This window comes from Aedes aegypti, chromosome 3 (genome assembly GCF_002204515.2).
Source record: "Aedes aegypti strain LVP_AGWG chromosome 3, AaegL5.0 Primary Assembly, whole genome shotgun sequence".
NCBI lineage: Eukaryota > Metazoa > Arthropoda > Insecta > Diptera > Culicidae > Aedes > Aedes aegypti.
Genome location: NC_035109.1, coordinates 261132675 through 261156484, shown reverse-complemented (window position 1 = coordinate 261156484; position 23810 = coordinate 261132675). Strand labels below are relative to the sequence as shown.

Genomic DNA, 23810 nt, shown 5'->3' with positions numbered 1-23810 from the left:
CGGGTACAAAAAAGAGAGTGGTAATCTTCTGGTATGGGTTGAGGGGTCAGGAAATTGATAGGGCATGGAGCAGTAGAAGGGGCGTGCACGTGATGGGGCATAATAAGGGATATTGACCAGTGTGCTTCTCAACTGAAGCTAGTACACTTTAATCCACTCTGTTCCAGAAGTCCCAACAATTTCGTTCTCGAAGGTATTTTCGAATGTCGTAGAGGGAATAAACCAGGTTTTGGAAAAATGCTCTAGCCATTTCTGAACAAAATCCTAAAGGATCTCAAGGGGAAGTTTACGAATGGAATTCTTGAATTCAAAGTTCAGATGTTTCTGAAAAAAAAAACTATCTACAAAAACCAGAATTCAAAAGTAAAATGAATGGAATCCCTGGTGGAATTACTGGCAAAACTGTACTAAACTCTCGAATATTGAGAATCTCTCTTTGTATACATTTTCTTTGGTTGATAAGTATGCTACATTTACCTATCGCTGGCCAATGGTGTTGTCTTTCGATATATGAAAAAACTTTAAAAGCTTAAGCATTGCATTATCATTATCGAACAAGAACGAGAGAAGAAAACTTTTCATTGTTGAATATCTCGTTTAGAAAATTTCAGCGAAATATATTAGGTTAAACTGATTATTCAACAGTTGTTATGATTCTATGCTTATTAAAATAATCTAGATATCAACTGTTTGATACAAAAGTCAAGTCATATAACTCAAGCTCTTTTAGAAAATCGATCGCTCAATAAATCGTGCAAAACAAAGTTTTCATGGAAAAATATCTGTCTTGTTAAAATTATTTTGCGAAATTCGATCAAAAACAAGTAAACGAGTTCCTTATCGAAGTACTAGATGTTTCAGGCGAACTACTGAAGAAGCTGCTGACTTGTTTGAATAATTACAAGTTGTAATTTCAAAAAAGCTCAAAGAATTTATTTTAATAACTAATTTATTTGAAATTCTTTTATTCTGCGAATATTTCATCCTACGATTACCGCCAAATATCATTCTAGATCACTCTAGCTCATTCTGCAGCTACGTCAGAAATTCGTTCTGATCTATATTTATGCAAACAATTTCACCAGAAAGTTCAAATAAAATCACAACAGTAATTTGCGCCAGAATTTACGAGGTAGAATTTGAACAAGTTTTAGGGCATTCCGTCTGAAATTCATTGCTAGTAATGCTAGTAATTCATTCGACGCTTTTTAATGTCCTTACCTCGCAGTACGCTTTAAAAACATACCAAATCATTAAATTTGTCCAGTAAAATATGCATTCGGAAAACTGTAGTTTCTATTTCTATTATGGAGCCACCTGCATTTGTAATGTATGGACCCACTTTTGTTTCCATTTTTCCTGGAATTGCTGTTTGGTCATCAACCAACGAGTGACCAGTCGGACAACTTTCTAGCGGAACGAGTATCTGGTTCTTTAGATTTGTGCTCATCAAAATTCGAAGCCGGGAAATTTGTTTTGGATTATTGGAAGAATTCGCTGCCAATCTGCAGAAATCTATGCAAACCCTTGTCAGAGGCCTCATAGATCAAAGACTAGTCAAACTAGTAATCCAGACAAGGCTTCATCAAGAACAACCCCAGAAATCCACTAAACGGAATTGTTAATGAATCTGTCCAGGATTTCAAAAGATCAACCAAAAAATGCTTTTTTTTATTGTTTAGCTTCTTGCCATCCTCTACGAGTCTACTAAGAATTTCAAGCAAAATCAGCCAAATCCACTGAAAATCTTATTAGCAATTCACTAATAACCATTTCAGTGATCTCTCAAAAAGAATTTTTAAATACTGGTCAATTATCGGTTTGATATCGGTTAGGATTCCAGCAAAGTTCTCAAATAAAATTCGCCATAAACTCAAATGGAAATCTAACAAGCATCTCGCCAAGAACCTTGCCAGAATACCATAAGTACCCTTCTAGAAATGTTCCAAAGATCCTAATCGTTGGCTATCTCTATATCAAAGAGCGAGTTACAGACGGTGGTGCACCTCCTTGGATAAATAAATCGGTAGTATTTTGTTTGAAATGCATATTTTCCCAAGGTGTTCTCCGAATTGCCGGGTACTTAGTGTATTTTCCCGGTCATTTGAAATACTCGGGTTTTTTCCCGGATGGATGGACACTCTGAACCCATAGTAATTTCCATACAAACTTAAAAGGGCTTGTGCAGTTTTAGTTTTCATCAGTATGAATTCAAATCTCGGGAGAACACTCAGAACCTGAGTTAGAATCGGATAAGCGGTGAGGAGCAAAAACGATACTTTGAACCACCATAATAATATGATGTGAGTTTTATGTAGCTGTCAAAAATTCTTATCTTTAAACGTAATTTACCGTTGATATTTGTTGTATATCTCAATGGCGTTAATCTTCTACTTAAATTCTTCAAACTTTCTTTTGCCGACGACTTCGAACTTTATTGGATTGTTAATAATGTAGATGATGCATTATTTTTTGCAATCTCAGCTCGGGATATTCACCAATTGGTGTGAAACTAATCGCATGCACCTAAACGCTTCGTAATGCTCTGTAATGTCGTTCTCCCGAAAACGCATTTTGATAAATTACGACTATACAATTGGATCCGCATCTCTCAAAAGAGAGTCTGTCCTTAAGACCTTGGTGTGTTACTAGACTCAGAACTGACCTTTAAGGAGCAAATCGACTTCTCATTCATTCTAAAGCCTCTAAAAATTGCCTCTAAAGCCAATGGTTTTATTTTCCGCGTCGTTAAAAAACTTCAGAAATACTCAATGTTTAAAATCATTGTACTGTTCGTTGGTAAGGTCTACTCTTGAATATTAGCCCGTTGTTTTGTGCACCGTACTATCAAAATAACATATTTCGTATTGAGGCAATAGGGTAACGACTGTTTATTTCGTTCTTTAACGCTAACAGTTGGCGCCAGCGGCAAAAAGTACAGGCAACAACCTTTCGAACAAGCTTCTTTCACTGGCCGCCGAGCGACGACACTGTTGTTTGTATTCCTCCTACTGATCGCGCTACGCTGGATTCTCAAATTTCTCAAACTTTCAACACAAGCGCATGGAAGAATGGTAGTCGGAGAACTGTCGAAACGTATGGAAAATAATGAAAAACGTAAATTACTTGCAATTAGGAAGCTGGATCAAAAAAGTAGTGATTAGAAATCAAGTGTAAAGTGAATACATAACTTTTTGTGTTTAGTTCATCTTCCGTGGTGATTTCCTGCCTTGACTTGAATAATGATTGTTACCAATAAGTTTACGTGATGTTAACAATAAAATTACAATTTCGTTGCTTCAGGGTTTCGTTGTTACTACCACTGAAAAAGAGCCATCTATTGCCTTTTCAGTTTTGAATATCGCCCTATTCAACGGAAAGTTCTGCGCTTTGCTCTGCGACATCTTCCATGGAACGATCCAATTAACTTGTCCAGTTATGAAAATTGTTGCAAATTAATTGGCTTAGAGTTGTTAAGTGTTCACCGTGAAGTAAAAAATTTCATCTGGTTCTGGCAAGCTAGGTTTATATTAGTCATTGTTATTAAGTAGATTTAAGAAAATCTTTGTATCAGTTGGAAACAATTGTTATATTCTATTGATAAGAAAAGAAGAGGGGGCGCACATTTGATAAAGTGTTCAATATTGCTCAGCGCAAATAGGCTTCTCCCTGCTCCAAACAAACAAACAAAATAAACAAATTATTTTTTGGTAGATCTACACATTGATGATGAGTAGATCTACCAAATATTAAAATTGTAACAACTGCGTTAAAATTACACACCCAATGTGTAACCGAAATTAAGCATGTATTATGAAGAGAAGATCATTTTCTATCAAGGGTTTTTTGACCGATTTACCTGCTCCATGCATCAAGATGGGTAAAAAAAATCATTTACGACAAACTACCCCTTGAACACCACCCCCTAAACACGTGCATGATCGACAGATACAGTTTTGTGCCTGCTGAGCTAACATCGTGAGGGAACGGGAACGTTAGTAGAAGTATGAATGATAGGAGAAGGTGCTGAGAGAGAGAGGGTTATACATATACCGACGGCCTCCGACCCGAACCGAATCCCACAGCGCAAACTTGGCAACAGCGCTCGTGATGATGTGGTTATTTACCACGACGAACCGAGCGGCCTGCTTTGGCTGTAGTGGTAAGCCCACACCACACTGACTGACGGCGAACAAACACATAACGCGCAGCGGCCATCTTGGAACGCGCCCAATAATAACCATGAGCAACACACGAACCGAGAGCCAACGATGGCCAGAGCGGAAAAAATATCGAATGAATAATTAGAATCGGTCGTGTTGGTAGGGAATTTATAACGCACCACTCGTCCCAACCCAACCCAATCCAGGGAACGAGACGGTGGAGACCCTGAGCCGAATGTAGAGATACCAATTCATAAGCTCGGTGGGATCGAAACCAACACACCGGATATACACCGAAAACGAAGAACTACATGAGGTGGTACAGGGGGGTAGTAAAGTGCGGGAAAGGTTAAAACTACGACGCAAACAAATTTATTTGAATTTCAAATCAGACGGACTGAATAACACTCTGGCTTGGGGGGACGACACGAATTGTTCCAAGAAAAAAAAAGCGCTGTGCAATGAAACGACTCAACGCCGCCGTTCATGCTTTTATGGATGTGTTAATGAAAGATTTTAATAATGGCACACAATTCATCACACGTTCAGCAGGTACTCCTATTTGACATTCGAAGAAAGTATGTACCTTACAAAACTGAATGCTTGTATGAGAATAAGCTCGAAAGAACAGAGATAACAGTTGTTATAAGTTTCGATGGTATGTTTGAAATCGGCACAGAATGAAACACATTGATTCAGTTGCCATACCACTATACATAAGGAGTATTACAAGAATTTGCACGTATAGTAGAAAACACCATGTGTTGTTATGAAAAGTTAGAAAACAGATACCCACAAAAGTAAACAGAAATCCGTCGCGAATTGTTAGAGGCACAATGTGAGGTGCGAGACCCACACCAATCAATCCAGAGAGAGGATAAAAACAAAAGATGCAAAAATGTTTTGTCACGCGGAAGTTGCAATGTGAACCCCCCAAATCTATGCGATTGATTGTTAGAGCTTGAATTCAATTGAATGACGAAAAAACGATTAGACCCAGGGGTGATATTCATGGTGGCTTGAGTGCTGCAGACTTGGCAATCAGTAGGCCAAGCAGCATCTCATGATGATTAATTGCACTTTGGTGCAAGCAATTTTGGGTTGCCGGAAATTGAAATTTGCTGAATCCATGCAATGTGCATTCAAAATGTCTCATATTCATAAGAGGAAGGACCTGAGGGTAGCGGGTTAAAATCCTGTCCGGTTAAGGATCTTTTTAGGTTTGAGGTTTCCTCGACTTCCCAATGCATAGAGTATCTTTCAGCTAATCACACAACATTTGAATGCAAATAAAGGTCAATTGGTAAAACAAGTTTTCATTGTGTTTAAATAGTAGTTTAGGCAACAAGTTGCAGAATGATGATTTTTACAGCACGAGTCGTACATTTACCCAACAAGGCTTTTTTTTTTTTTTCTTATACGTTTATTTAAAAGGCTCAAGCGCCGTCAGGCATAACGGAGCCGAATTCATTTTGATTTGGTTTACAAATTCGTGTTGCTTCTTATCATACTATGTTAGTTTTGGGGAACCGTAAGACTCGCGGTTTGGTCGAGGTTAGGGAATACAATTTTGTGTGGATAAGGATGGGATTCGAGGGTTTGATTGATGACATTCAGCAGCGATGTAGCGGTATGATGCTGCTTATCAATCAAAGAGTGGACTTGAACGACCTGTAACGATACAACAAAAACTAGAGGGGGAGACGAGGTGGACAAGCAGAACGAAAGACAGAAAGGATCAAACGAAAACATCAATTTTCTTCAGAAACTTGAAGATGAGGAACATGTAATCGAAGTCCAACCTACCCAACACATCTCTAATGTCTTCCTTGTCTGGTTTTCCTCGGGCCCTGAGGGATTCACATAAATCAATTCTAGCAACTTCGTGTTCGGGACAATACCAGACGACATGGTTTATGTCGTGGTAACCTTCGCCACAACCACATCGATTGCTATCTGCGAGACCTATTCTAAAGAGATGTGAGCCTAGGGAGTAGTGATTGGACATCAGGCGACACATTACCTTAATAAAATCTCGACTCATGTCCAACCCCTTAAACCATGGTCTATTCGATACCTGTGGGAGAATAGAATGTAACCACCTGCCCAAATTCCCTTCATCCCATTTTTGTTGCCAACTGACCATGACTTGCTGGCGAGCAATTGTAAAAAATTCACTGAAGATGATACGCCGTTCGTAAATATCACCTTCCATAGCGCCCACCTTGGCGAGCGAGTCCGCCTTCTCATTGCCCGGAATTGAGCAATGAGAAGGGACCCAAACCAAGGTGATATTGTGATTCGATAGAGCACTCAATGTGCATCGTATTTCCCGTAAGAAATACGACGAGTGCTTTACCGGCCTCATTGAGCGAATAGCCTCTATTGAGCTAAGGCTATCCGTGAAAATGAAGTATTGATCAGAGGGAAGAGAGGCAATTCGCTCTAATGCGTAGTGTATTGCCGCTAATTCTGCAACATATACGGAACAAGGACTCTGAAGTTTGAATGCGGCGCTATGAAATTCATTAAATACACCAAATCCAGTGGAATCATTTGTTTTTGACCCGTCGGTGTAAAACGTTCTGTCGCTGCTGACTTGGCCGAATCTGTTAGCAAAAATTAGTGGTATATACTCCGAACGGAGTGGATCTGGGATTCCATGGATTTCTTGCTTCATGGTCAGATCAAAACATACGGTAGAATTGCAGAAGACTGGGAAGCAACTACCGTGGGATGTGTTCGAGGAAGGATTAACCTCCAGAGTCATGTACCAATAGTACAGTGTCATGAATTTTGTTTGAGGATTTCGTTCGATTAGCTTTTCAAAGTTTTCAATTACCAATGGATTTAACACTTCACAGCGGATGAGGAACCGGAGCGATAATTCCGCAAAGCGATCTGATAAAGGCAATACTCCTGCTAACACCTCTAAACTCATTGTATGTGTCGAGTTCATGCATCCTAGGGCTATCCGAAGACAGCGATACTGGATACGTTGGAGCTTCAAAATGTGGGTTTTCGCGGCGGATAGAAAACAAAAGCTTCCGTATTCGAGGACCGAGAGAATTGTTGTACGATATAACTTTATCAGATCTTCCGGGTGAGCTCCCCACCATGTTCCGGTGAGTGTACGCATGAAGTTGATTCGTTGCTGGCACTTCTGATGCAGATACTTGATGTGCTTTCCCCAGGTGCATTTGGAGTCGAACCAGATCCCTAGATACATATGTGAAATGCTTTGAGTGAGTCCCTTACCCATGAATTGAAGCTCGATCTCTGCTGGGTCTCGCTTCCTAGAAAAGACAACCAACTCAGTTTTCTCCGGAGAGAATTCGATACCCAGCTTTAAAGCCCAAGTAGACAAATTGTCTAAAGTATCTTGCAGTGATCTTTGCAGATTATCCGCCCCTGGTCCTGTTACAGAAACAACGGCATCATCTGCAAGCTGTCTTAGCGAGCAATTTTCCACGAGACAGTCATCAATGTCTCTGACATAGAAATTGTAAAGAAGGGGGCTTAAGCATGAGCCCTGGGGGAGACCCATGTAACTAATTCGTGAAGTTGTTGAGGTTCCGTGAGAGAAGCTCATACGTTTCTCAGACAACAAGTTATGCAAGTAGTTATTTAAAATCGGGGAAAGACCACACTCGTGGAGTTTGTCTGAAAGGACGTCTATACATACTGCATCGAAAGCCCCTTTAATATCCAAGAAGACTGAACCCATTTGTTTTTTTTGAGCATAGGCCAGTTGGATTTCTGTAGAAAGTAACGCAAGACAGTCGCTCGTTCCCTTGCCTCTGCGGAAACCAAATTGTGTATCTGATAGAAGGCCATTCGTTTCAACCCATTTATCAAGCCGAAAGAGAATCATTTTCTCCAACAACTTTCGAATGCATGATAACATCGCGATAGGACGATACGAATTATAATCCGACGTGGGTTTACCGGGTTTTTGGATGGCTATCACCCTCACTTGTCTCCATTCATCCGGAACAATATTGCTCTCCAAGAATATATTGAATAGATTCAACAAGCGCCTCTTCGCGACGTCTGGGAGGTTTTTAAGCATGTTGAATTTGATTCTATCCATCCCTGGGGCAGAGTTGTTACATGAAAGAAGAGCAAGTGAGAATTCTACCATCGTAAAAGGTGTATCCATATCGTTCCTATTTGTTTGAACGTCACGAATGGTTCGTAGCGTTGGTACGGAATCCGGGCAGACCTTCTTGGCGAAATCGAAGATCCACCGAGGAGAGCTTTCGCGATCCTCATTAACCGTTGAAGCGTTTCGCATTCTTTTCCCGACGGTCCAAAGTGTTCTCATCGACGTTTCCCGTGATAGTCCGTTAACAAAATTACGCCAATATCCACGTTTTTTCGCTTTTACGAGATTTTTAAATGTACGCTCGAGGTCGATATATCGCTCGTAATTTTCTCGAGAGCCGCGCTTCCGATATTTTTTGAACGCGGCGGATTTATCACGAAAAACCTTGGTACACTCGTCGTCCCACCAAAGGGTAGGAGAACGCCTTCGTACCGTGGACCCTGGGACAGGGCGGCGCTGTGCTTGAAGGGCACTGTTGATAATTAACCCGGAGAGAAAGTTACATTCTTCCAACGGAGGAAGCACATCAACTAACTGTTCGCCGTTAGAGATCATCTCAGCGTATTTTTCCCAGTCCATGTGCTTGGTAAGGTCATACGCGAGGTTGATCTGACGAACTGGACACGAACTATTGGTAATTGAAATTTTGATCGGCAGGTGATCACTACCATGGGGATCTTGAATAACTTTCCACGTGCAATCCAATGATAGCGAATTCGAACAGATTGAGAGGTCTAACATGCTTGGAGGATCTGGAGGTTTTATTCGTGTTGCTTCCCCAGTGTTCAAAATTGACAAATTAAAGTTGTCACAGAGGTCATATATCAAGGAAGCGCGGTGGTCGTCCTTTGGTGACCCCCAGGCTGTACCGTGAGAATTAAAATCTCCTAGGATTAACCATGGCGCTGGCATAGCGCAGCATATGGCCAATAGATCTCTGCGAGATACTCTGGCATTAGGCGGTATGTATACGCTGGCTATGCTGAAACTTTTGCCTCGTATAGTAATATGACATGCCACAACTTCAGTGCCAGTCATCGGGGGAAAGTCAATTCTATAAAAGGAATGGAGCTTGTTGATCCCCAAGAGCACCCCTCCATAACCATCCCCTCGATCTAGGCGAATAATATTAAAATCGTGGAAAGAGACATCTTTATCAGAAGTTAGCCATGTTTCACAAAGAGTAAATATGTCACAGCGGGTGCTGTGAACTAAAAATTTGAACGCGTCTAAATTTCTTATAATGCTTCTACAATTCCACTGTAGTACTTCGATCATATCCCCGACCTCGTTGGATAAATTAGCCATCGAAGGATATGAAAGAATCAAGAATCGGCCAGTTTGAAGCCAGTCGCTTCAGAAGAGGTTTCACCAATGGAAGCATCATATTTATGAGGTTTCTTATAGCGGGTGAGACTTCCAACGTTTCGAAGATGATATCCACTAACCCAGAAAGTGTCATCTTTCCGGAAGTATTAACATTTTCATGTCTACTTCCCTGTTGATAAGATTGTTCGTTTTCTGGGCGGAAAATTGAGGCATCTGGGGTTTTAGATGGCCCTGGAAGAGATGGAAATTCTCCAGCTGAGAATTTAAAACCTGGAGGTGGAACCTTGGCACGGTTTCTATCTCTTCTTGATTTTTCCAGAGATGGCCGAAGAGCCTGTTGATCGGAGACATTTTGAGAAGCTTGCTGGGGTTGCTTGAGTCGTTTTGCAACGGCTCGCTTCCTTTTAGTTCCTGTGTTAATAACAGTGTACTCTTCTCCATCTTCAGAGCCAGAGCCATGATCATCTATAGGCAAGGAAGAAAAGAGGTTATTGCTAGCAATAGATTGAGCTGGTGGAACAGCAGTCGGAGCAATCTTTTTCAGAATTTCTGCGTAAGATCGCTTCGATCGCTGCTGCAAAGACCGAATGGTATGTTGCTCCCGCTCTATAAACTTCGGGCAAACGGAAAGATCATGGGGAGCTTGCCCACAACAGGTACATTTCGGTTCCTGTGGGCAAGGGCCCTCCACATGTTGCTCTCCGCACTTACTGCAACGGGGCTTGTTGCAGCAATACGCAGAGGTGTGACCCAACTGCTGACACTTTTCGCAATGCATGACCGTCGGTTTATAGAGACGGACAGGTAAACGAAGCAGCCCAATCTCGAGGACATCGGGAAGAGCTGACCCAGAAAAGGTTACACGAAACGAGTTTGAGGGCGTTTTGGAGCCGTCAGATGACACCTTATTCATTTGTTTGGCATCAAGTATCTGTACTGAAGGAACGGCACGATTTTTAAAACCTCCAGTGCCAGACATGATGTCTGAACATGTCAAAAACGGTTCGGTAATCACACCAGAGCACTCGACTTCAAGACTTGGGACATAGACATGGTACTCCCTTAGAAAAAGCTCGTGGGCAGCAATCTTGTTGGCCTGTTCACGGTCACTGACGGTGACCCGCAATTTGTTACGACTAGGGGAAGACACCTCGATAATGTCTCGGAACGACTTTGCCAGATCCTTTTGGATTTGAAGTTTGTTTAACGGTTTACCTTTGGGCCGAAAGAAAACCAGAAAGGGGCCCTTAGATCCGGGTGGGTAAGCTTTAAGGCGGGGGGTCTTTGAGGAGGAAGTACTAGAAGAACCATTTGTTTGAGAATGTTCGATATCCTGAGAAACCATAGGATGTTTTGGCGATCCAGCAATATTTGTCCCAGAAGTAGTGGGAATCATAGCATTGTCATTGACGGGACTAGTATCCATAGACTCTTGTGTCTTTGTCAAGACTTCATACGAGGGAGATTTAAGTGACCCGTTTTCATCGTCGGAAATATCGGACCTTTTCGGCCCCCCGCCTTCATCCACTGTGTCCATTACAATAGCCTAATAGCTCCGTAGTTGGGGAGATGGAACACAAATGTAAAAAGAAAAGAAAAAAAAAATGCAATATAGGCTTATTTTTAGGCCACGGCCTGAAAATCACTAATGTAGCTAATAATAATAATAATTAAAAAAAAAAAAAAAATTAAATGTTGATTATTACTTTAGGGGGATTATTGTATTCAACAAAAAAAAAATAATAAAATAATAATAATAATAAGAATAATAAAAAAAAATCGAGAAAAAAAAAATTCAAATGTTGATTATTACTTTAGGGGGATTATTGAATTCAAAAAAAAAATAATAAGAATAATAATAAAAAAAAATCGAGAGAAAAAAAAATTAAATCGAGAAAAAAAAATAAGTTGGTCACCTTGAACCGTGAACCGTAGTTTGAGGACCACTGAGAGTTTTGCCAGAAAAAACAACAACCACGTGGTATGGGATGGGGGAAACAATAGAGCGAATGGAATAGAATTTCTACTTAACGAATGGATAGAAACTGCTGGCTTGCTTGGATGCTCTGGCTGCTGCTGTTGCCACTGTTCGTTGCACCCGTTGCCGCCGCCGCCACCGCCGCCACCTCCGGTCTCGCTACTTTGGGTTGATACGGTCGGCCTTTGAGCGATGGCGATGATTGAATTTGATGATGCTGGTACGTTGAAAAGTACACCTGTAACCCTTGTTACAAGTGTCTCCTTCCTTCACGGCGATCGGAAATAATCGTCTTCGTCCTCGGTGGGATAACTCGCGATATAAAAAAAACCACAATTTTGACAGTGGAAAAAAAACTCCACCACTACAAAGCGATTAGATTAGCGATGCGGTAAACACAACCGGCTGCTACAAGCGATCGGTAAGGAATCTGCCCAACAAGGCTTGCCGATTGGTATAAGTAAGACAAGTGGTGTAAAAAAGGAGTTCACCAATGAGTTGCGTACAACATTTTTTGCAACATTATAAAAGGTCTGATGAGGGTACCAGAGATAGAGATGCGTTCACCGTTGTTCCACAATTTCAAAAAATAGTTGTGTAATGTTTCATTGTACAATTCGAAAGTGTTGCGGAATTTAAAAAAAGATTCGTAATGACTCTTACGACACCGAATTATTCTGCGCAGGAAAGTAGGCCGCTTCATGACAGATTTGCGTGATGAAAAACAGCCAATTACGATGAGAAACTACCAAAGGTGCATTTCGCCTAGAAGCTGGATTTGTTCCAGTTGGATAAAAACTTATAAATGAAGAAGATGTTTCAAAACGAATCTGATTCAAAATGCAATGCTTAATATCGTTTTGCATGTCGTTCATATTAATAATTCTAATGGCGCTACAATTTGTTCACCCCAAAAATTATTCAAATCACAATAAAAACATATACAGGAGATCATAGACTATTTGATATTCCCCGAAGTAATACCATAATGTGATTCCAAGGACAAATTCTGCATATTTGGATGGTTTCTTCAGAAAATTTGTTCGGGTGATCATGGGGAATGAACTGATAGATCACACACCCATGAAAATATCCGCTAAATGACTAAAATGGCGCTAATTTGCATGCGAATACATTGTACACTTGAGTCCTAACTAAAACCCAAATAATCAAGCTAGATAACATTTTCAGCGAAATTGTTTGAGCTGTGATGGCCAAGATTCTAGTGTATGGTTTCTGATTCATGATTATAAAACAATAAATCATTATTATCATGATATTGAACAATAAACAAATTTATTTCGAACTCTTATTAATGTATTCGAATCCTCTGAGCAGAATATCAATAGAGAATAAAAAAAATAAAATTGGAGTACCTTTTGCCTTTTAATTCCGCCCTAATTGTTTATCTTTGACAGATACACGTATCGCATCGCCGAAAACGACTCGGTTTTCAAATCTTTTATAAGTTTATTCAATTAAGCAACATTGACGAACTACTATGTATTGAGAATGCAGAATTTCCTTAGGAAAATGCCTACCTTTAGGCGTATTGCGTGGTTCAAAGTGATTTTATTTTTGAAATAACTCAAAAAGTTAATGACTTATAAGAGTTTTGTATTCATATTTGGCTTCAACGGCCATGATTTAAATAAGTAAAGACATTTCCAATATTACCGAACGTTGTTTTTACATAGGTGATCACACCACATATCAGCTGAATCAAAAAAATCACTAAAAACATTTATTTAAACATTCTTAAATCTTTTACCTGAATTTCTAGATTAATTCTCGACGGATTACCACCAAGAGGAATTTCTGGCATACCATTTAAAGAAATCTCAATATAAAATATTCGCAAAATAAGTTAGAAAGTTCATTGGAGTTCCAAACAAACATTATTCAAAGAACTCCTCTAAAACGTAGTAGAAAATTTGTACAGTAATTTTGATATTAATTCCTTCTAGGCTTTCTTTTTCTGTTTTTAGTTCTGATCATTCCACTAAAACATCATGAATTCGCCAGAAAATCTTACAAAATCACCCTAAAGAAAGACTAAAAGACATAACATATAAAATATGTTGAATTAGTTTGATTTTTTTTATTAAAACGTCAATTCCGGAGTACATCTTTTAGGAATTTCTGGATTTTTTTCCCATCTGACATTCAACATTTGAAATTATAGATGTAATACCAACATGTAATGATGCCCCATGAATATCGTACTTTGATGAAAAATATTCCAAAATTGAGCAATCAAGTCGTGTGCTGGACGGATAACATATTATAGGACATATTTCAGATTACAATAAAGAGTACCACTTTTAAAGTTGCACATAATATGATTGGTTACAATTCATGTCTATAAAGAACGTATTTCGTTCTGAAGCATATTTTAAGATTAATGTTTTCAGTTTTGAAGTCACAGCCTTGATTGCAAGACATTTTCACTTATTTACGGAAGGCGTAATGGGAAGAAGGGGCTTTTGTAACTCAAAAATTAAAAAAAATGCTTCCGCTCATCTGTCAGGGAGCATTAATAGTTTTCTAACAAAAATGAATAATCAAAACCTCCGCACGATTTTCCACAAATTTAACTTTTTTAAACCTAATCGAAGTACTGAATATTGAATTTGACTGTATTTGTGTTTAGAATAACGAAAATCAATGAACAATATTGTTGATTGAATTAAAGGAATTAATTTAGATAACCGTTTACTTATCAGAAGGTTACGAAAATGGTGAATTTAACTTCATTTTATTGCAAACAGTGACTTTCCATCCAGCAGCCAAAAAATAATGCCTATTGCACCAAAAATTGACTCGCTATCAATCCTGCTCGCAAGTAATTTTTCATGTTCATTAGAAATAGATTCAGCTTATGACCTCCAGATTTTGCCTCAGATAATTGATGAAGAGTTTATTTAATGATTCTTTCATATAATTTGTTACAGATAATTGTTCAGAAGATTTTCAAGCATTTAATCTAATTTGTTTTAAACAGCAAGAAATCATCCGGCCTTCCTTAGCCGAGTGGATAGAGTCCGTGGCTACAAAGCAAAGCCATGCTGAAGATGCCTGGGTTCGATTCCCGGACGGTCCAGGATCTTTTCGTAATGGAAATTTCCTTGACTTCCTTGGGTGTAGAGTATCATCGCACCTGCCACACGATATATGAATGCGAAAATGGCAACTTTGGCAAAGGAAGCTCTCAATTAATAACTGTGGAAGTGCTCATAAGAACACTAAGCTGAGAAGCAGGCTCTGTCTCAGTGGGGACTCAATGCTAAGAAGAAGAAGAAGAAGAAATCATCCATAACAGAATAGAATTTGAAAAAATATTTTAGAAATCTTAGATAAATTCGGCTAGAGTAATGTTTGATTGATTTTTTATCTCTGGAGAATATTCCTGTAGAAATATCATGAGAAATTCTTGGATAAATATATTTAGAAACTCTGGAGGATTTTATGTAGGATCCCTAGAATGGAATAGTTATTCAAGGATCCAGTGGAAAAATCCTGGAGGATTTCCTGGAATAATTTACATGGATTTCTGAGGATCCTACACGTGGAAGGATTCTTGAAGGAATCTTTGAAAGATGTCCTGGAATAATAACCGGAGAATTTGATGAACGATTTAACGGCAAAATCTCTGGAGATAATCCTGGGATAATCTCAAGGATTTTTCGGAGAAATCATTGCATAAATCAATGCGAATTTCCTACCCACGATGAAATAAACGAGTAAATGATTATTCTAATAATTTACTGCATGCTTTATAATCCAAATTTATTGATGTACTACTTAAAAAATGAATGAACAATTGCCAAACGAATCCCTGAGAGATTTGCTGTAACTTTGAAGCAGTTGTAGAAGAAATCTCTGGAGTATATTGAAATCATTAAAACTCTTACTCGAATAATCTGTGAAAGAATTGCTGAAGAACCTATGAATGCATTGCTTATTAAGCTTTTTATGGATTTTTGTAGCCTCATCAAGTTGCTCTACAAGCATTCATCAATGAATTCTCGCAGAAATTACGTCTTGATTACTCATTTGTATTGAAAAATATTTTTCAACAACTCCTGTAGAGTTTATTCTAGTATCTATTTCTACCAGAAGTTGCGAAAGATATTCATCCAATGATATTAACAAATATCCAATCCAATGATAAATCAACAAATCATCCCACATTTTAATCGAGAAACTGAACTGGGCTTTTTATTCGTTCATTATTCAAGAAAGGAGATTTTTATGAAGGAACTTTTGAAGCATTTCGTTACAGCATCTTCACGAAATTTCTCAAGCGAAAGCTAAATGCTAATTTTGGTGGATTTCGCGGTTTTCAAGAAACGATGAGGCTAACAGTTGAACGACAAAGAGATCACCGGTCAGCTGTGTTAATTATTTTACGACAAATTCTACCATCGGCAGATTGAATTGAGGAACCCTTCGTCTGAATCGGTATTCTAGCATTAATATTGGCATTGCATTCAGTATTTTGACTGCCTTCTACAAAACAAGTGTACAAGCAATGCCGACACAATGCTTGTAGGCAAAATAATGTGTGTAAAATTCCCTCCTAATATCAGGTTGCATTCGTCGGAGAAATACTATACCGAGGGACAACCACAACCGACCGATGATGTCCCCGTGGAGTAGGTGTGATTCTCATTCACTTGGTTCTGGGTGTGCTCGTTTTGTAGGAACTGTGGTGCACATACCGACAAAATCAGGACCGGAGGAGTGTTTGGGCTCGCTTAGCTTTTGCTTTTGCTGGTGCTGCTGTCGGTTGGGGCGGTGATGATGATGGTGGTCGGCAACATTTCTGTGTTGAGTGAAAGCATACCACCAGAAGAACTACAGCAGCACGCGGTATGAGTTACACAATGTGAGTTTGTGTGATATGATAATGTTGAAGTTGGATGCACATCCAACACCATGTTCTGGGTAGGAAACAAGTGGTAGGGAGCCGCGGAATTGCCCAAAGTATTAATCCCTGTGTGTAGAATGCCGGCAAGGGCCTCAAAACAACTCACACGTTGAGGAAGAGGGTGGAAGAGACGTCAATGCATATTTTGGCGGGAAATTTAAGACTAGCTGAAAGCAATACCAAATACTCGCTGCTAATTGGAAAGATGAACTAACCCTAGAGAATGTCATACAGAATATGAATGATGTATGATGAATTACTTACCGTTGCATCGCTCACAGTGTAGTTGATGTTGGGGCTAATCTCCACGACCGATTCGGTGCGGGAATTGTCCGCGAAGCCCCATGTGTAGTTGAAACTGGTGGGCGGATTAGTTTGTGCCGCACACATTTTCACTGACTGTGTTTTGTTATCTGGCGCACGTTGATTTCCTTATCAGTTAATGATTACTTTACGAATTGCTTGCTACACAATATGCTCGGTTGTCACTTCACTTTTATCTTACACAATAGGTTTTTTTTTTCAATTAGTCGTTATGACGAGTTCTCTTCACTTTTCGTATCAAACCTGGAATAAAGGTGTTTGCGTTTAGATTTTCGTTGAATGAAACATTGAACAACAACCAGAATTGTACAATGTTCAAGGACGAAACGGACGATTCAGCATTTATTCACTTTCTATGTTAATTTTGTCGTGCATTTGGTTAAAAAACTTATTCGATAGCATCATTACTTTGCACACTTCCAAATTATTCATTGCCCTAAGGCGGCATCCATTTATTACGTAACGCAAAAATTGGAAATTTTTGACCACCTCCCCCCCATCCGTAACGCTTTTTGTATGAAAAATTTCGAATTTTTGTATGAGCCGTAACACTTGAGCCTACTCCCCCCCTCCCCCTAGAGCGTTACGTAATTTGTGGATGCCGCCTAATCCGATTTTCCTTCCAATGAAAGTTGATAATAGTGGTTCTCAATCAATTAGACGTCCCGGCTCATCAAACCCAAAGGTGCCAAATCTCGAATTGTTCTTAGAATTAATCATTTGTTCTGTGATCATTACTCTTGATTCTACGGAAATTGCATCGATCAGACTTCTTTCTAGGAGCCTTTCTTGGCTTTGTGGGGAGGTAACGTCCGTTGCAGCTGAGAAATGTCATGCTGATGTCTGGGTTCGAAAATTTCTTAGACTTTCCTGAGGAAAAAAGTTAATTTTGCCTCGCGGCTGACGAGTGCAAGGATGAAAACTTTAACAAAGATAGTTTTCACTTGAAAAAGGGATTGAGGATGAAGGTTTATCCCAGTAGGATAGAGAAGAAAATGGCTGAGATCAAATAATAAAAGTTCATACAAAAACTAATCACTCTTTCTACAAATATTGAAAAATCAAAAGATGGAACGCAGAGTACTGAATAATGGAGGAATTCAATGAGGCATTCTTTGACAGAACCAAAGTCTGCTCTGAAATTCCCATGTTTGAGCTAGCTTACTAACAAACGGAAAGCAAATATGTAGAAAAAAGAAAGGAACATATCGAAAAAAACGAATAAAATTGTATGCAGAATATGGGATCGAATAAATGCTCACATTGTTTATGATAATGCCCTTAAAAGCCAATCGCAACCAAGTTGGTAGCTCGTGGTCTAGAGCATACCGTGTTGGAAAATACATTTACATCGATTTTCCATACAGAATGGTCAACTTAGGAGGGTTAGATCGGCATTATTCATGAGCGGATTTCAATAAAATTTACACAGCAGATCAGATATAATTTGCATTAGACATCAGGGTCGATAGCAGCGAGACATGATGAAAAATAAGTAATTTTAGTGATCAACTTTAGGGAAATAGTGACATATGAGTTTCGAAAGGATGAAATGTAATCAGGTCACATAGTTTAAGTTAAATCATCAAAAACTAGGTATTTTAATTATCAGAGACTAGAGAAGTGCAAAACACTCGAAGGTTTCAAGATTTGCCTAGAGTGAGAATCTTAAGATAAATGTGCAATGATTTTTTTTTGCAATTTAAGAAAACTATAATTAGTTTTTACCCACGATTGGGTTGTTTTGCCAGCGTTGTGTTGGCCGTGAAATAAGCCAAGTTTGAGTTCTCTCGAGTTAAAGTTGTTTCATAAAGACTTCGAAAGCTATCGCTGGGTAGAAATTTTCTGGCACTGAGTTGATTTTTTCGCTGTTGTCAAACGAAAACTGCCAGTTAACGCAGTTAACACAAATTTGGGTTATCCCACGGAACAGCCGAAAAAGAAAAAGTCAAAAGAAGTCAAAATTAGGTTGATTTATGGCTCCATGTATAAATGCATAACAAGTTAACCCAAACATTAAATTCTGGAGTTTTGTAGCATAATGACTATTATCAATTCAGCTTAGATAGGTGAATTAAGAGAAAGTGTCCTGTTCAATGACCCAAAAAAGTTTGGTTTAATTCGACTTAAGGAAAAATATGTACAGAGTTGTGGGGAAGATTCGCAACAAAAATTAGGCAAATTTCACACACAATCCTGAGCAGAATTCTTGACTCGTTGTTCACGGAAACCTTTGTAGAATTTTCAGAGTTTTTAGCAAATTAAAGTACTGCTTCAAATTTATTATTATCATAACAGGGCTTCCAAGGCTTGTAAGTGAGATTGTGAAAAATTCTGACAGAAATCTTACAAAATTTCTGTACGAAATTTGATTCTCTCGACAAACTTACACAACATTAGGGAGATTAATCTAACAAAACCGGAATAGCACATAGTAGTAAGTGAAATCTGACGGAATCCTGGTCAGGTTTCTTATAAAATCCTGCGCATAATTCACATAGCATCCCGGCAAGATAATGACAGAATCCTGGAAAACGACTCATAGAGTAGCCTGAGAAGGATGCTCAGTAGCAATTTTTTTTCATCATCTTCAAATCCTAATTTGTTTCTGAGATTTGGCCTTCGGTTTTGAACAGTATTGAAATTTGTTTCATAAGGGATCAACGATTTAGTTTATATCATTTCACATCTTTCCTCTTCTAAAAGTGACTTATTAAATGACAATTAAATTTTCATTAAAATGCCTTGAAAATTATGATTTTTGGTGGCTGTTTCGAAAAGGACAGTCACTGTGAGTCGCTATCAGCACTGCAACATATACAAAAAAATCACTCAAAAATATATGTTAAAATTCAAGTTATGTCTGATGTACTGCCAAAATTTCATTCAAATCGGTCCATAAATAACTGAGATATAGCTTATCAAAATTGGTCATTTTGTATGGAAAAACGAAAAAGTTGCAAATGTTTTGTCCAATACTGTATTTTTGAGTAAATTTTTTTTCACGGGTTCAAAAAAAAACAGTTTAGATAAAATGATTTTTTGTACAAAATCTTAGTGCGTGTTGCCATAACTTGGAAAATTACTTCATAGTATTTTCGTGTCATGGATATTGATTTGATTAAAAAGTCTACTTAAGGCATTGTTTATGTAAGATAAATCGTTTATAATTTCTCATCAAATAGAAACCAGTAGAAGAAAAAAGTGTTCGAAAATTCATTTTATAAATCAAGTTATATCTGAAAATTTGATTAAAATAGGTTCGTAAACTGAGATCAAAACGGATCATTTTGAGTGAAAAAAATTGCATATGTAGGGTGAAGAGCTACTTGGGCACTTCCATGATTCAATTTGGCATGGGGTTTTTTTTTTCGGCCGAATTGTCTGAAACTTTGCAATAAGAAGCACATCGATGCGACGCATGTTGTTGCCCAAGTGATTACTTGAAAAAACTGCAAAGTAATCCCTGCTGGAGAAATTTCTGGGAAACATGGAAACGTTCTTAAAGATTTGCTGGAACAATCCTAGGAGGAATTTCTGGGAGAAACAGTTAATGAATGCCTAAAGAAAACCATACGAAGATTTCTGAGAGAATAATCAAACAACATCGGCGCAGGGACTCGAGAAGGAATTTTGTAGGATTTTCAGGAAAAACCGATAAAGGAATATCTTTAAAAACTTTGAAATGAACCTTTGTGTTTTTTTTTTGTTAGAACTCCTGAAATAATCTCTGGAAGATCTCTTACGGTGAGGCCATAGTAACGCGTCTGCGTCCGCGAACGCGATGCGATCAAAGGATTTCCTGTTGTTGATATTCTGCTTTGCGGGCTCGCACACGCGGACGCGTCGCTCGACGCGTTTACTATGGCAGCGCCCTTAGAGTAACTGCAGAAGTCGATCGATAAATTCTGGGATATTCCCTGGGAATATCATAAGATTAATTGGCATGGGAACTACTTGAGGTAGTAGCCTTCGAGTGCTCCAGGATTTCCTTGAGCAAATTCTGAAAAAAAAAAACCTTCAAGCATTCCTTGGTAAATAGCTGAAGGTGTTTCTGGGTAAATTCCAGAAAGAATCGATAGACGTTTGTTCTAGCGAAATCCCTGACCGTATTCCAGAAGATATCTCAGAGGTAAAGGCTAGAAGAGTTCTTGAAGCTTTTCCTTGAGTAATTTGAGAGGAATAGTGAGTGTCTCTGAAGATCTATCAGCACCCTAAAGAATTTGGCACCAGGATTCAATGCAAGGGAGTTTAGAGATAGTTTTGGATTAAAATAGACTTGCATTAAAATAGTAGCTAAGCTTATAAGCAACTAAGCAATTTTGTAGCACATTTCCGTAGCTTTGTACGGAGACCCTGATTCCTTTCATTAAATTTAAGTTATGATTAACATTTGAAACGGTTTGCTTTAAACAAATTGCACTAGTGCAATTTATGCCATCCCAATCATAATGATAAGAACGCCTCAGATTGAGAACCTCTTTCGGATGGAGACAATCCCAACATAACAAAGGAAGGAAAAATCGATAGCACGCGTATCGAATTTATCGTTGGAGGAGCAGTAGGCACAGGCAGTAGAGTTGCTGCACGCATATTGTTCCGGGCACCAACACACACAGGACGCAGAAGAGCCACATCCAGGGAACAAATAGGAACACACTGACTGACTGGCTGCACAAAAGCACCGCCGCGCACACTCCGATATGGGCCCTACTGCACAGAGAACAGAAACGGAACGCGATATAAACCCACAGGGCCCTGTGTGATGCACGCTCAATATGAACAAATTAAAAATTCACTTTTTCACTTTCTTGCACTTACACTTTTACGCACGTTTCGTTCTCGAACACATCGCGCGCGGTTTTGTGTCGTCGAGAGCCGCTGATAATGTTTTGGTTGATAACACGCGTTCCGTATCACCAAGCGCCGAGCTGCTTTCGTCGGTTCGGTTACGATGAGTAAAGCATCACAGAAAAGGCGATATTCTTTACCGACGCCATTTTATAAGACATTCTTCTTCGTCATTTTTCTTACCGAGCAAACGAAGCGCGCGAAACGAGAAAGAATGGCATTTTCGACCCTACAAAAAAGGTCCGTTTTCAGGCATCAACTTCCAAGTAGGCCTGTGCGTTTTGCGCCATTCATGGGAAGGGTTCACAGCCTCCTATCATCGAGTGTGTATTCTGCGTTTTGTTCTTTTTCCTAGAAATTCCACCAATTCTACGACAGCGACGGCGGCGAAGAAAGTGTATTTGCGCGCGCGAGTCACAGTTGGCTGTGTTGTTCCACAGACAACTCCTACAACTCTGCTCTGACGACGTCCGACGAGGTCTCAAATACCACACACTATCTATACCTTTATCCAATATTTACTAGCTCAAAATAATTTTGCGTCGATTCGATGTCTCGCTGTGGCTGTGGTGATGGCGGGAGCACTAGTTGGTGGTGGTGGCATGTGGAGGAAAACTCACTCAGCGAAAAAAAAAAACTGGTAATAATGATCAAGGATCACACAACACTAGTGTGTATTATCATCAGAGAAATATATTGCCAACCAAACACCGGAGCGAGCGGAAAAGAAGAGTGCACACTACACACAACTGGATCTGTCTGCAGCACTACGAATACTAGCGAAGCAGGCGAAATTTTCTTGTGTCGAAGCGAAAAGCAGACAAAACCAGTGAAGAGCGTCATTCGGTCCCATTATTGCAAGGCGTTCGTTTATGTGCAGCCTTCTACCTATCTTTATATAGGCACGGCGTCTATGTATAAAGACACCAACACAATTGAGGCGTTCGTATGAGAAGTGTTGCCATTTTCATCGCATGCATTTCGCTTGATCTGGTACTTTTCTTCATTCACCAAAACTCATCTCGCTTTGAAACTGGCAACACTCACGAATATGTGTTCGTTTTTCGCCATGTTGCCAATGTGCTGTATATAGACACGATGAGGGATGGAATTGTGAAGCCATCGTGAGCACAGCCAGCATAGGTTATATTTACACAGCAAAGTCTTCAGCCAGATCCGAATATCATTACCTAGATTTTGCACACCAATAAAAACCTTTCCGCAAAAATGCATCGAGGTACTTTCCTACACCAACTACTCGATGTCCTCTCGCCCAACATACCTCTGTGTCGGTAGGTAAGCAAAATTTGGTACATAAGTATGCGCGGATGGGAGCCTTTCCACCACCCGTTCGATACCTCACAATCAATGCATCATCATATTTGAGCGTGTATTTCTGCGGGTACCAAATTGAAAAGGAGATGCATAAGAACGGTGCACTCCCGTCGATCATCTCATATTGCATGATAAAGCAATCTGATTGCATTATACATATTGGGTTCGCGATGAGATTCACAGTGGGAAAATCGGGTTTCAAATACAGTAATAACTCGATATAACATGACTTTTTTTTAATTTCGTTATTTTCTCGAAGTTATTTTATAAATCAAAGCAGAATATATTATTTCGACTTTAGCGGGTTCAGTTAGGTATTTATGAACCAAACTTTCCCCTAATACATATGAAAATCCCAAACTTTGTAAAATATCTTCTTTTACATAGTAAACAAACTGTAAATTTCAGCTCGTTCCGAGAATATCAATACAACCTCTCTTGGCAAAGGGGTTGCGGTATTGACTCAAGTTTAAGCATTACACCGAAAACATTTTTTTTCTGATTTTTTTGATACAGCGTTCTTGGATTACATCTCAAATGAAAGCCCATGAGTTGCCCTACAAAACGTCATTCTTCTTCTTCTTGGCATTAACGTCCTCACTGGGACAGAGCCTGCTTCTCAGCTTAGTATTCCTATGAGCACTTCCACAGTTATTAACTGAGGGCTTTCTTTGCCAAAGTTGCCATTTCGCATTCGTATATCGTGTGGCAGGTACGATTATACTTTATGCCCAGGGAAGTCAAAGAAAGGAGATTGCGCAAAAATGTATGGGTTTTGGTCCCGGAATG

General features: G+C 39.2%; 1 protein-coding gene across 17 annotated transcripts in view; it reads right to left on the bottom strand.

The window, feature by feature from the left end:
• The window catches only part of LOC5571107 (zinc finger protein 665), an 85833-nt gene extending 63362 nt beyond the window's left edge, over positions 1-22471 (bottom strand). For 6 of the 17 annotated variants that reach the window (XM_021855770.1, XM_021855781.1, XM_021855782.1 and 3 more), the window contains exons 1-2: positions 22192-22471; positions 16776-17078 (exon numbers count right to left, since the gene is read on the bottom strand). In XM_021855770.1, coding sequence (XP_021711462.1) covers positions 16776-16901 — 126 coding nt within the window. In that variant the 5' untranslated portion in view covers positions 16902-17078; positions 22192-22471. The other 11 variants (XM_021855771.1, XM_021855775.1, XM_021855786.1 and 8 more) reach the window with 11 other exon arrangements.
• Positions 22472-23810: the final 1339 nt, after the last annotated feature.